The 12,588-nt window shown below is 39.4% G+C and overlaps 1 protein-coding gene across 3 annotated transcripts; it reads right to left on the bottom strand.

Annotated features, from left to right (window-relative positions):
• LOC100821570 (dynamin-related protein 3A) lies at positions 1-12,588 on the bottom strand. Of its 3 annotated transcripts, none has more exons than XM_024455881.1 (20): positions 12,168-12,588; positions 11,021-11,303; positions 10,894-10,922; positions 10,707-10,808; positions 10,314-10,382; positions 10,144-10,203; positions 9,509-9,622; positions 9,129-9,177; positions 8,245-8,351; positions 6,664-6,756; positions 6,453-6,545; positions 6,242-6,379; positions 5,414-5,527; positions 3,828-3,959; positions 3,690-3,705; positions 1,575-1,714; positions 1,355-1,501; positions 819-871; positions 636-735; positions 1-561 (listed from the first exon to the last, which is right to left on the bottom strand). In XM_024455881.1, exons 1-20 carry the CDS (start codon positions 12,513-12,515, stop codon positions 421-423), a joined length of 2,328 nt encoding a protein of 775 aa, XP_024311649.1. In that variant the 5' UTR covers positions 12,516-12,588; the 3' UTR covers positions 1-420. The 3 variants fall into 3 exon arrangements, with proteins under 3 accessions (XP_024311649.1, XP_024311648.1, XP_010239796.1); XM_024455880.1 differs by having other exon boundaries at positions 13-561; positions 3,690-3,714; positions 12,168-12,587; XM_010241494.3 differs by having other exon boundaries at positions 13-561; positions 1,593-1,714; positions 3,690-3,714; positions 12,168-12,586.

The raw sequence follows: 12,588 nt of genomic DNA on the forward strand, positions 1-12,588 counted from the left end.
TGGCTAAGAAAATCATATTTAGATCATGATGTCTACCTTAGCAGCAGGTTCGAACCCCCACTAAATAATAAATGTTCAAGGGGTCTACCTATAAGTTTTATACAAGTACAAGCTGTTCTATGCACAAAAAAGGGTACAAGCTGTTCCGTTCTCATTCGTAAAACAAAAGATGATAGTGCCTGGTCCCGATGGACCCTAACGAGCACTCCAGCTATATGAACACAACTTCTGCAACAAAGGATCTGTTCCAGAAATGGCTTCCGATCGGTAAGACCTTCGTAGCACAAAATTTGGATTTACATGTCAAAACTCAGCGCATTTCTCAAAAATGATTGAGGATATGATCAAGAACAAGTGGAAAGGTGCTCTTCATTGGCATATGGATATGATTAGGATGGCACACCCTTTGTTTTAACTGTACTAGCTAGAGGAGGAGGATGTGTAGATGCTGCCAGGGCTGCGATTGTTGAGTCCAGGAATTTTCGGTAGGCCAGTTGTATACTCAGAAAGGCTGTAACCCTTGTCAACCTTTTCAGCTTCAAGGGGAAATTCCTCAAGCGTCTGAAAAAATAAGATGTCAAAAGGTTGCTTGACACGGACTTGAGAAGAACTTTTTTTAAGACAAGTAATAATACCCTATGTGCCTGCTCAAGAACTTGTAGTGTTTCTTGAATACGCTGCCGTCTGATGAGTACTTCATCTGTTTCCCTCAGCATTTCATCAAGCAGGTTCTCTCTGCACAGCAAATAAAAAGTAATCTGAAATCTACAATCAAACTGCTCATTAGCAAGTACAAAAACCAAAGTGCAACTCCGCACCTGTACAGTTTCCGTATTAAAATGTTATGCAGCTCCCGCTTTGTGTGGTTCACCTAAAGTAAAGAAGATCGGTCAAAAACTGTGTCCCCAATACGGCCCCTCCGTTGGAGGTTAAATCCCAGTTCAACAATAACAAGCAATTATACTTGGCATGCACTGACCAGCAGTGCTGGAACTTTAAAAACAATCTTCTGGTCCATGCAAGAATATGTTCACTAGGAACAAAAACATATGCTTAGTTTTAATATGAGAAGTTGTTGATGGTAGTGGGTTCATACGCCATTATTGATTCAGCATATAGCAATATTACATGGGATATAGATCTACAGCAGGAATTATATATCATAATAACCACAAGTAATTAATGCATCATAATTCAACGTTAAAAGTATGAACTTCTATGACTAGTGGAGCAAAGAATAAGGAAATAAAATAGTTGCTAGTCCGGTAGAACTACATCATAAATTCATAACCAATAAGTAGATAATCACCAAAACCTTCTAAAGGTATAGCCACATTGTAGAAGCTAAACTTACCAGAAAGTGCATTATAGCTTTCGGGACCGCATCCTCAATACTCTTTCTGACAATGTCATAGTAAGATTTGACCAATAGCTTCACAATAGCTATCTCTGTTAGATCCTGGTTACTCTTGTTTTCTGATGGTTTCAAGGTGATGGGTGGCTAGTATGAAATAAGGATGAGAGTTGGAGATAAAATGTTAAACATGATGAAAATTCCAAATTCCAAGGCTCACTTGTGATAGTAAATTCACCTCTCTTAACCGAACCATAGAGTATAAGCTATTTAGGCTGTGAACTCTTGGATCTGACATGCTTGACAAACTCCCACCAACCATTGAGTGGCCCTTCTGGCTTCCACCTACCACACTTGTTCCTAAATTGTTTATATCAGATTTCAGATGATAGTCAATGGACAGAACCAATTGATATATCGTAATTTCCAGGCATTAACACTTTGAATATATTGTAATTTGCAGGTCTTAAATACTAAGGCAACATATAAACATAACATTATTTTGTGCCAAAGAACAATAATATATATGACGCTGTGCCTCTAGGGTGGCTCCAGAAACACTGCAGTACTGCATGGGTACAAGGAAGAAGGAACAAGGCATGTACAGAGTGCTAGTTGCATGCCCCAAGGATTTATTTACTTTTTCAGTATGTCTAAGTTAGCCTTTCTGATCAAGCACTGCTCTTTGTTTGATACTATTCATCCTACCATGTGTGCAGACAAATTCAGAAGACTTTGACAAATGATATGTACAGAATATCAACTGTTTTTTCATTAAAAAAAAGTTTATATTAGTATAAAGTAATGGCCAACGCTGTATACTGGAGACTGGGTACATATTGGATTATCACCTCACCTAGCTTAGCTAGGCCAGATTCATCTAGCCCATTTGAGATATAGCCCATAGAAGCAAGGATGACTGTTTGGTCGCATGAAATACTGACTAATTAAAATACAGAATATACTTTGAGAAATATTGAACTTATTTTGATCTCGGTTTATCAAGAGTGGGCAGTTTTTATATTATCTACATAGATTGATAAGGACAAGAAGTGTGATCTACAACTCCACAGTGGTGATACTCTAACGCATGCCGTAATGGATGGCCATCAAGGCAAAGAAGCTATCTGGTTGCCCACAACTTCACTAATTCACTTTTTTTTTCCTGTGGTTGCTTGTTTGCCCGGCACACTCAATTCACCTCTCCTCCATCAGCATGAATTTCCTAGCATGGCTGGAGGCTACATTGCCACCAGAATCTATAGTTTTACCAAATTACTAACCATGCCCGGCAAGACTAGGATTTCCCTTGCCTTGGATGCAAACATACTCTGTCAATATCTGAAATGACAAGTAAAAGAGAGAGAATGGAGGCAGTATGTCAAAAATAAGAAGGTTATATGGGCTATCCAATTTCATCACATATCAAACGGACGAAAGTTCCCAGCCAAAGGGTGTCATGTCACTGGCTCGAGTTGATCATTTAAATACAGTTCAGAACCACCAACTAGGATTAAGGACAGATTATACCAACCAGGTACCAGTACCACCAGTAGCTTGTCAGTTTCATGTTAAAGCACAATGGGGCGACCCATACACAGATGTTTGGGCAAGTTCTGCAATTCCCACATTTGGATATCACATGGCTCTAAAAGAAACTAGTTATTTTCTTCTGGATCAAAGTGAAAAGATGATGGTATGAATTCTGCTGGTGCATGGCAATTAGCAAATACCAGATATGTCCAGGTTTGATTGATTCGGACATGTGGCCATTAACTGATTAAAGTATTACATGGACTATGGGTTAGTTTGGTTGGTGTGCTGGCTGCTCACGCCTGCCCTGGAGCTTCCTGGGAGCTGCCTGGAGCTTGTTTGGTTGCCATCCCAGAGAAACCTGGGTAATATCAGCCTGGATTACCTGGCACCTGGTTAGGCTGAGCCAGGTCCTTCCAGTATAGGCCAGGTTTCCATGATCCAAGTCTGCCAGTAGTAAGCGTAACCAGCAAGGAGGAACTTAAACCCTCTTATAGACAGATTACTAACCACAGCATAAAAATAACGCTTAGGTATTAATATATTGTAAAATTGTTGAACCTATGAAATGAAATGATCTAATTACAATGGATTTTAGTTGAAAGAGGATCACTATGGCCTAATAGGGAACAATGGTGTCATGCCTGTAGTGAAAGAGAACAAACATTCAACTCAATTCAATGCAACCCACAACCCAGATCAGCATCATGATTGCACTGTAATTACAATGATAAAATCCTCAAAGTGAAATAAATGCAGACTAAGCACATTACTGGTACAATTACAGGCTACCAAGGTTTACCTGCATCCGTATCTGGCTGAAATCCCTTTCCAGCAGAAACACAAGACAAAAAATGAAGTTGGACAAAAGTGTTAATATCGTCATCAAACACATCTATAACCCTAAGTCTAAAACAGTAAGTATTTGAAATCTGATAACCTGCTCAGGTGTCGTTCCGGTAGCATCTCTTGCAAAAACGGCACGTGACTTTTGACATCTTTCAGATTTGAGCTGCATATTGTTCTCAACAGAAGATTTCAACTGTATCTCAGAACTTAAACCAATACCATCCTGCAATAAGGGAAGTAGAAGTAAGCTGTAGTCTTCTCTCCGAGGCTAAACAAAACCAATTGAGCTTAGCAACTAAGAAGAAATGTTTGATGTATGCCAAGTATTATCGCATATATATATAGTAGCCTATACTTATAAACTACGTTGCACGGATACGGCCCAAAACGGGGATACGCCCCAAAACGCGTGGGATACGTCTGTCCAGCATTTGCTCTGTTCTTCGAATAAAAAAAATTAAAGGAGAAACTGCCGACGCCTCGCGGTTACAGAACATCACGCGGCCCAGTCCACAGCCAGGACACACGACCCCTTGCAGTTCTCAGCGGCGGCGCATCGCGGAGCCATCGGGGGCGGCTCCCTCCCCGCCGTCAGCAGCGCCTCTCCTTGCCGGCGTGCGGCGGTGCCTCGCTGCCTCTCCGCCTTCCCATTTTCAATCAATCAAGGCAGTGCTCGTCCGGCCATCTCCATCCTCCAGTAAGCTCCTCTTTTGTTAGGGCATGGCGTCTCCATCTCCATCCGATCAAGTACAGTACGACAGTGCTCATCCGGCCTCGCTGCCTCTCGCCTTCCCATCTTCATCCGATTAAGTACTGATCTATTGTCTCGTGCTGCTGTTTGAACTATTTAGTCATGAATAAAATGGATCAGGTACTTAATGGACCTCAATTTTCTCTCCCTGTATAACATTGTATACTCAGCATTTTTTTACTCCTACCTTATATACATATACTCGCCGTATACCCGTAAGTGCGTTTTTAGGAAATGCTGTTTTTCCGTATCCCCGTATCCCCGTTCCGTGTAACATAGCTTATAAACGTATAAAGGGAACAAGTTAACGCTCTGCTAATCCACCAAATTTTGCCTCCCAGATTGATTTAAAGCCATCTAATAATGTTAATCCAATGGCTTATGTTTATACTCGGTCCTGTCATCTTAGCCTATATTCACTCACATACAATGGTGTATCACAAGTTGGTCCTGAGACTCCTGCCATCTCTTAATTGTATTAGTTGTGTCATTGTTAGCATTGTGTCAATATTTGTAAGCCACTGTAACACAAAAACAAAATCAGCAAATGTTCTCTCTTCTTTTTTCAGTCACATGAACTTCACATTTGTGTGGACAGTATGTAGTTTGGCGATAGGATTTTGATATAGAATTGTTCAAGCTACGGCAGATTTATGTATAATTTCAACAACTTCGATCAACATTGATTTCAGACGTGCAACACATGAGCTGACCGACTCCTTTCAGTTAGTTGTTTTCTTAATAAAGTGCACTTGCAAATTGTGAGTGAAGCATACTATAGAATTCATACTGACAAGATAAATATAATCGTGCTAAAAAAATCAAACAACTTTACAGGTAGGCAGAGCAGTCGAATGCAAAAGATACAGAGTAAATGAACAAGTTACACCCTCTGGTTTTTGTTGCATCTAGGGTGTAAAAGTTACCTTATGAACCGATAGCGGAGTTGGTACTCTAGAAGTTTGAACTTCACGCTTGGCAAGTTCAACAACCGTGCTGCCTCCAACAAAGCTTGAATGGGAGGTATTTATGTAATCCATCTGTAGTAAGATTTTTACCATTGTATTTGTATGAGAATAAACACAAAATACAGATAAATATTGAGGTATGCACAAGCACATGACAAACCAAGAGGCTCATTAACATGTATGTGCAACACTACGAAAAAATAAATCACAAAATCCAAAAAAAGACAATCAAACATCTAATTACCACAACTGGAACCAGAATAAGACATTGTAAAACAAGAAATTAGATCGTTAAAACTAAACACTGTTAAAACTGAGATAGCTGGTGACAATTCTGAGTTTCTTGGCAATGACAAATGAAGATCACCTTTCAAACAAACATTACAAAGAAAAAAGAAACACAATAGGAAGGTAGTCAACAATGTTAAAACAAAACTGCTACCGAAATCATAAATATTCCATTTCTTGTAGAATGCTTAAGAGAAATATGCATTGTTGCATTAATAGAGAGGGTAAATAGTACAGTAGTGCAATATCAGAATGAGTTACGACAGCCAACCACTGTTCATTGTTCAACAATCCACTTCTTTGCAAAGCAATATCACTAGACCAAGAAAGCAATTTTCAGTATGAAACCCATTGTTTAATGGTGACCTTCAGCCAGAGAGTAAACACTCTGGAAATTACTGAGGAAAGTAACACACAATGACAATTAACTTTTTGTCCGAGCAATCCAATAGTTACCCTACTACTGGCAGATAAGAACTAACAAAAACAAACACTTGCCTCCATTTCAATAATATGGGTTATCATTGTTTCCGCAGGTCGAAGACCATCTCTCAAGAAGTTGCTTACTGATTCACCCATCCGCCTTTTAAGAATTGGGTATTTCTGCAGCTCACTGGTTAAGCAACCATGGCTAATCTGCATTATTTAGGATTCTTTATATACAACTTGGTTAAAGGTTCATAGGAATAACAAAGTTATGACTACATACTTTGACCAACTCATCATAGATAAATTTTGCACACTGAAGACTTGGATCAAGCAAACGTCCTATCTGCCTTCTTACAAGAATCTCAAAAGGCACCTATAATCCGGTATGAAAAAACATAGTAGTGAGCATCCAATGAGTTAAGTGAAAGAACATGAACAGAATACCAAAGCGCTAACAAAAAAGGGTCGCATCATCCAGATAAAAGCTAAACCTCTGGGAGAAACATAGCACCCTTTGGTCCGCCAGAATTCTGTATGCTTGTGCGGATATCTTCATCGCTTATGTTCTTGCAAGGGTCAATTTCCTGCATACATGGGTAACGTAACTAAGAAATGTGAACCACGAGGTGAAACAAAACAAACAAAAGGGGGGAAAATGTGAATCACAAGATGGCGTAGCTGATATTTTATGATAAATGTGCCTAAATGATGACAATAGTACAATACAAAATGTAATTTGTTATTACATACAGCTAAATACGATGATAGTTAAACTAACGTGAGGCAATTATTTCTGGCTAGAAATTGAACTGATCTGCAGGAAGATATGATGTTTTATGACACAGTTCACTACTTTTTTTTTCCTACACCATGTTGATGTAGGGGACATACAAAGTTAGAAGCAGAAGATATTATCACACAATTACACAGAGCACAATTCTTCCTGAAAGGTCAAATCTGAAGAATATTTTCTGGATGTGAACTTGGTAACTACTGCATATTGGATAATAAATATCACGAGAAATTCCCAAAAAGAGAGAGAGGTCAGCAACAAGGAACGAAGCCGTTGTAGAAAATTCAAAGTCCTGATTTAATCTACACAAAGTAAAGAAAATAAAATCGCAATAAAACTGGATGACGAAAATAATAGATGTAGATGTTCGTTGTGATTTTATTAAACAAACTTACCACTGTACATATCAGTTTATGAAATGAAATTTTATGAAACAATGCATAACCTCAATGTCCATCTCCCATCCTTCTATTTAAGGGAGAATTACTCTTATAGCACCCATTAAAACCACTTGGCTCTTATAGTACTCCTAAAATATGCTCCATCTAGCACCCCACCAGACCATCATCCATTGTAAATCCAGATTCTTTGAGTTTCACCAAAGGCCAAGATGTCCCACATGAGAGAGACAGAGACTGACAAGGGGGAAGGGAGGGATGGAGCTTGACAGACAAGAGGCAGCATGAAGGTGCTAATAAGGAGGACAAAATGGAACCGCAGTCATGGGTATGACTTGTTTCTCTCAGTACCCACCAGCCACGTGACTGTTTCACTGTAGCGTCAACTGCTGCTCTGTCTTCCCAGCTGTGTCATGATGCCATGCTGCCCAACAGCGTATATAATGGATTTGCAGCAGCAAAGCAGAAAGGTCTTTCGATTGTGACTTAAATTGAGGTCTGCAATGGGTGCTACGTGATTCATGACGTCCTTTTTATCCAGGAGCAAGCTGATGCATTAGCGGTACAGGAGTAACTGATGCATGTGGTTTAGGATTAGGAGTACAAAGAGAGAATTGCTTGTTTTTAACGGACACAAAGGGATATATTTAAAGTTTTAAATGGATTGCTAGATGAAGCATAACAATGTAATTTGTGAATGGTATTTTTCCAAACTAGTTTCTGGGACTGCTATAAGAGGGATGGTCTTAAACAAGTGTTATGAGAGCTTTTTTTTCGTTTACTTTTTTAGAAATTTATTCTTATGTTATTACATAGTGAGTTGTTATGACCAGGAAACGTGACACTTATGTAAAAGTATGTAAGCCATTGCTTTTGCAAACCTCCAAGCTCTTGACAAAAATTGACTGAAAAATGTAGTGAATTCTTGCTCCACCAGAAAGCTGATCAGTCGACACTTTATTTTTTCCCTCCACCATTGAAGAAAAAGCTGAACACGTGAAATAAGATTAACATCAGAAAACATAGCTTTGAGACAAACGAACTGGCAGACTGAAAAGAACTGATTGCATGAGTAACAACTTCACAAAACAAGTTATTAGTAATCTATGCATCACAGATACCGATACGTGAGTCGGTATCGAACGGATACGGCTACAGGGACAAATCAATTTTCAAAAATGCAGATACGAGGATACAGTTGAGTATTTTAAAACAGTAAATAGCAATTCATATATCACGGATTGAACAGCAATTAACTTCATGAGTATGTGTTTTTGCTCTTCACCTAAGCAGCCTCTGTCCATCATGCGTAGCTCCTAGTCCTAGTGGTCAGGCAGTGGCCACTGCCTAGGGGTAGCACTTATGATTCTTGTTAGGCTGGAAGGTATTCCAAACGTGTCCCAGATGTATCCACCAAGTATCCATCTTTATATATCGTTATCTTTTTCGTTATTAGCCCGACACTCTGGATACATATCGAAGTGTATCAGATACGTATTGGACAGAGATACGGAGCCTGACTGAAGTATCGGTGTTTCAGAGTTTAGTAATTAGTCTCAAATCTAGATTGTCATGTAACGAAAAGAGTTGCACAAACAAGTAAATGGTTTACTCTTTCCGACTTTGACATAATTATTAAATGGGATTACAAAGAATTGTTAATTGCATCACCAATAGCAGACTATAGTTCTAAAAGATCATAAGAAATGGTGATTTTGTAAGTTAAGGTTTTACTAAAAATGGATCAGATTCTCTCCGTCTTTACCTTCACAGTATTTTCCCAATATATTCAATAGTTTGACTCCCTGACCAGCCTGCACGTGTTGAAGACCAGAAAGGCAACGTTGAAAGGTAAAAATAATGTCACAAGAAGCCTACCAATATGTGCATTACATGAGAAAAGACTAGGAAAAGTATATGGTTACTGAAAGAAAACAAGCATGAGTGGACCACTGTTGTGTTGTATAAGTGATTAGACATGGCATGGAACATGATATAACAAGTGATTATCTTGGCAATCCATCTAATGAACTACAAACATACATACAGTTAATGGCTTAATGCATGCCAGCAATACATGACAATTTCATGATAAGGGAAGTATTAACAATTTATGATTATGGAGCTATCTATCAAGGTAATCACCGTCGACTCTGCAGTATCACCATAAGCAGCGTGTTCCTTTGCAACAGCTACCAATTGAGCATTTATTCGAGATTTCAAACCTGGAAGCATATCTGTGATGTGCTTTAGTAGAATCTGCAAACAAGAGCCAAGACTTATCGTTAGTAAATGTATTAGTATCTTTTGTGGAAACGACAGTACTATCTATGGACAAACTAAGGTGCCTCTAGGTTGTAGATACCACGTTAATACATATGGGTAAAGGTTGCAGACTTATTTCAGCAAGGCTTTGGTATTGTTAATTTTAAATATCAAATGTTGCAATTCATTTGTTACCATACCAATACCCAAAAGCATTATTTTTCATCTACTTGGCAGTTTTATTAACCACAACATTTTTTACTAAGTTACTTTCTGAGCTCCTTGCTAAAACTGGGGGTTTCGACTTAATCATGGAAACCATTCTTTGGCCCACTCTCATGAAGTAAATCAGGAGTAATTCATCTACATCAGACAAGTGTCAGAGAACAGTTCTCCTGTAAACCTGAGTTTGTCAATGCTTGTTCAGGATACTGACAAATAAGTAAAGAGAGACTAACGACATAAAATAAAAAAGGCAATACAAATATAAATATTTAACAGCCATAGGCCAATACCATATTTAACTTCTTGGCCAGCTGAGGAACACCACAACATTGTGAAAGACCATGATAAGCCTGTTAAAAGAAAAATAATACTAAATACAATCAGCCACTGCTTTTAAGAAAATCTGCCCAGTTAACAGCAGATAGTACTGCTACGAGAAAATCCGTAGTTGTTGGCATACAGGTAGAGTCGAGAAAAACTTCTCCTCGAAGGCAAGTGCATCTTTGATGCTTCGGTTAAAGTTGATGTCCTGTATGAATTATCCACTTGTTAGAAGTTAGAACAAACAATTTGTGCAATATAGGTCCATCCAAGTTACATTAACAATTTAATAACCTACCAATACATATTAAAAATCAATAATTTTAGAAATACAGGAGTACAAGAGTTTATATATCACAATGTTTTATCAGTGATTTATCAGTGGTTGTGATTTTGACACAAAAACATACCTCTTGGCTGCGATTCACCACACCTACGTAACAGGAAACTATATGGCAAAAAAGAGCAGAACAGGACACTCAAAACGACAATCAAATTTATCAGTGATTGTGGTTTTAACTCAAAAACATACCTCTTGGCTGCGATTCACCACACCTACGTAACCGAGCTTGAGGGGAATCACGTTGCCCAGTAAAAAGTTGCGAGCATCAGTGCCCCTGTCCATGATGTCCAACTAAAGCCATCGAAAAGAGGTTTAAATAGTGAGCATAAAGTTAGCTATGATCTTTGCAGTATTATCACTTGCAACTCAGTAATACCTTGGTGATGACACCAATCGTCCGAGACCCTGCCCGAAAGAAAGAAAATAGTCAACGTTTACACTTCATAACTTACTTCCTGGTACAAGGAAATTCATAAAAGGTTCTTTGAGAATTTCTTAAGTACCATCAGGATCACCAAGCCTTGCCAGTTGAAGTGCGTCAGAATTAGCTAAATCTGCATTTGCAGGTGAGACAGCCAAGATAATACAACTTCGATGTTTAATGTATTGCATGATCATTGTTCTTATTCTTGACTCGATATCGGTAGGCTGATCTCCAACTGGAACCCTTGTTATTCCAGGGAGGTCAACCAAGGTGATGTCAATGACATTTGGTGAGAAGATTTTCAGACGAATCTGTTTCTCGGAAACCCCCTTGTTACCTCCAGCTTCCTTGTCCGTTTCGGACTGAAAGCAGTAAATATATGTCATCTCGAGAGAAGATTATGAAGCCATAAAAGTCAATGATACAATTCAAGTATTATTCAAAGATGCTACCAACAGAAAGGTTAGAATAAGATGATAGACAAATTGAGCACGCATAAGACAAACATAAATAAAACAGGAGGAACAAAGTTAGATGTTCAGAACTTAGATGTTTAGTACAATGATATAAATGTGCATCATTCAAATTATCTGCTATTGACAAGAAAAACTAATGTGAAAATAAACATTAACTAGTTAGATTTGCTAGAGTGTACTCCCTCTGCAAATTATAAGATGATCTAACTTTGTCCTATGTAATGTTTGACCAAGTTTACAGGAAAATGTACCAACATCTACAACTCTAAATTAGTTTTATTAAAATCCTTCTTGATATATAACTTCCTAGTGTATACTTATTTGATATTGTAAATATTAGTACATTTTTTTATAACCTTGATCAAATTTAAAAAGGTAGCCAACAATATTGGCCAATGCTAGGTGCAGGTAACAAACCATATCAGCACACTAGTTGCTCCATCCACATAACACAAACTGCAAATTATATATCGTTGTAGTGATTATGTTAGGATCCCTCAAGTCATGGAATCGGCAAAAATATCGCATATACGATGCAGGAAGCAAAAAGCAAAGCTACATGTATCACTAGGATAGGCACTCTTTTTAAGTCTCTAGCGTTACAGCAAACACATTGCCTACGCTCAGCAAGCAATCAGAGCTACAGCGATCACTGAGATTGAGGCATTCTTTTGAAGTCTCCAGCAGCAGCAAACATATTGCCAACACGAACCAAACAAGCAAAGCTACAGCAATTAAAGAGAACCAGACCTGGATCTCGCGCTTGATGTGTTCGAAATCGTGGAATCGGCGGCCGGGGGCGTGGAGGAACTCGCCCCACTCCTCGGGGGCGGAGTGCCGAACGAGCTGGAGCACGAGGGGCCGGCGCGTGCAGATGTCGGGGCCCCTAGGGAGGAAGTCGCGGCCAACGAGCGCCTCTAGCACACTCGACTTGCCGCTGCTCTGCCCACCGATCGCCGCAACCTGTGGGAGCTCCACGCCGGCGGCGGCATCGCCGTCCAGCCGCGCCATGATGTCCTGCAGCCTGTTGACTAGCGGGATCACCGCTTGCCCCACTGTGGCCGGCGGTGCTGCCGCCGCAGTAGCCGAGTCCGCCATCGCCGCCGACAGCGTAGGTTTTTTTGGGGGGTTGGGGGACTTGGGGATGGAGCGCGTGGGGCTATTTTCCACT

This window comes from Brachypodium distachyon, chromosome 5 (genome assembly GCF_000005505.3).
Source record: "Brachypodium distachyon strain Bd21 chromosome 5, Brachypodium_distachyon_v3.0, whole genome shotgun sequence".
Taxonomy (NCBI): domain Eukaryota; kingdom Viridiplantae; phylum Streptophyta; class Magnoliopsida; order Poales; family Poaceae; genus Brachypodium; species Brachypodium distachyon.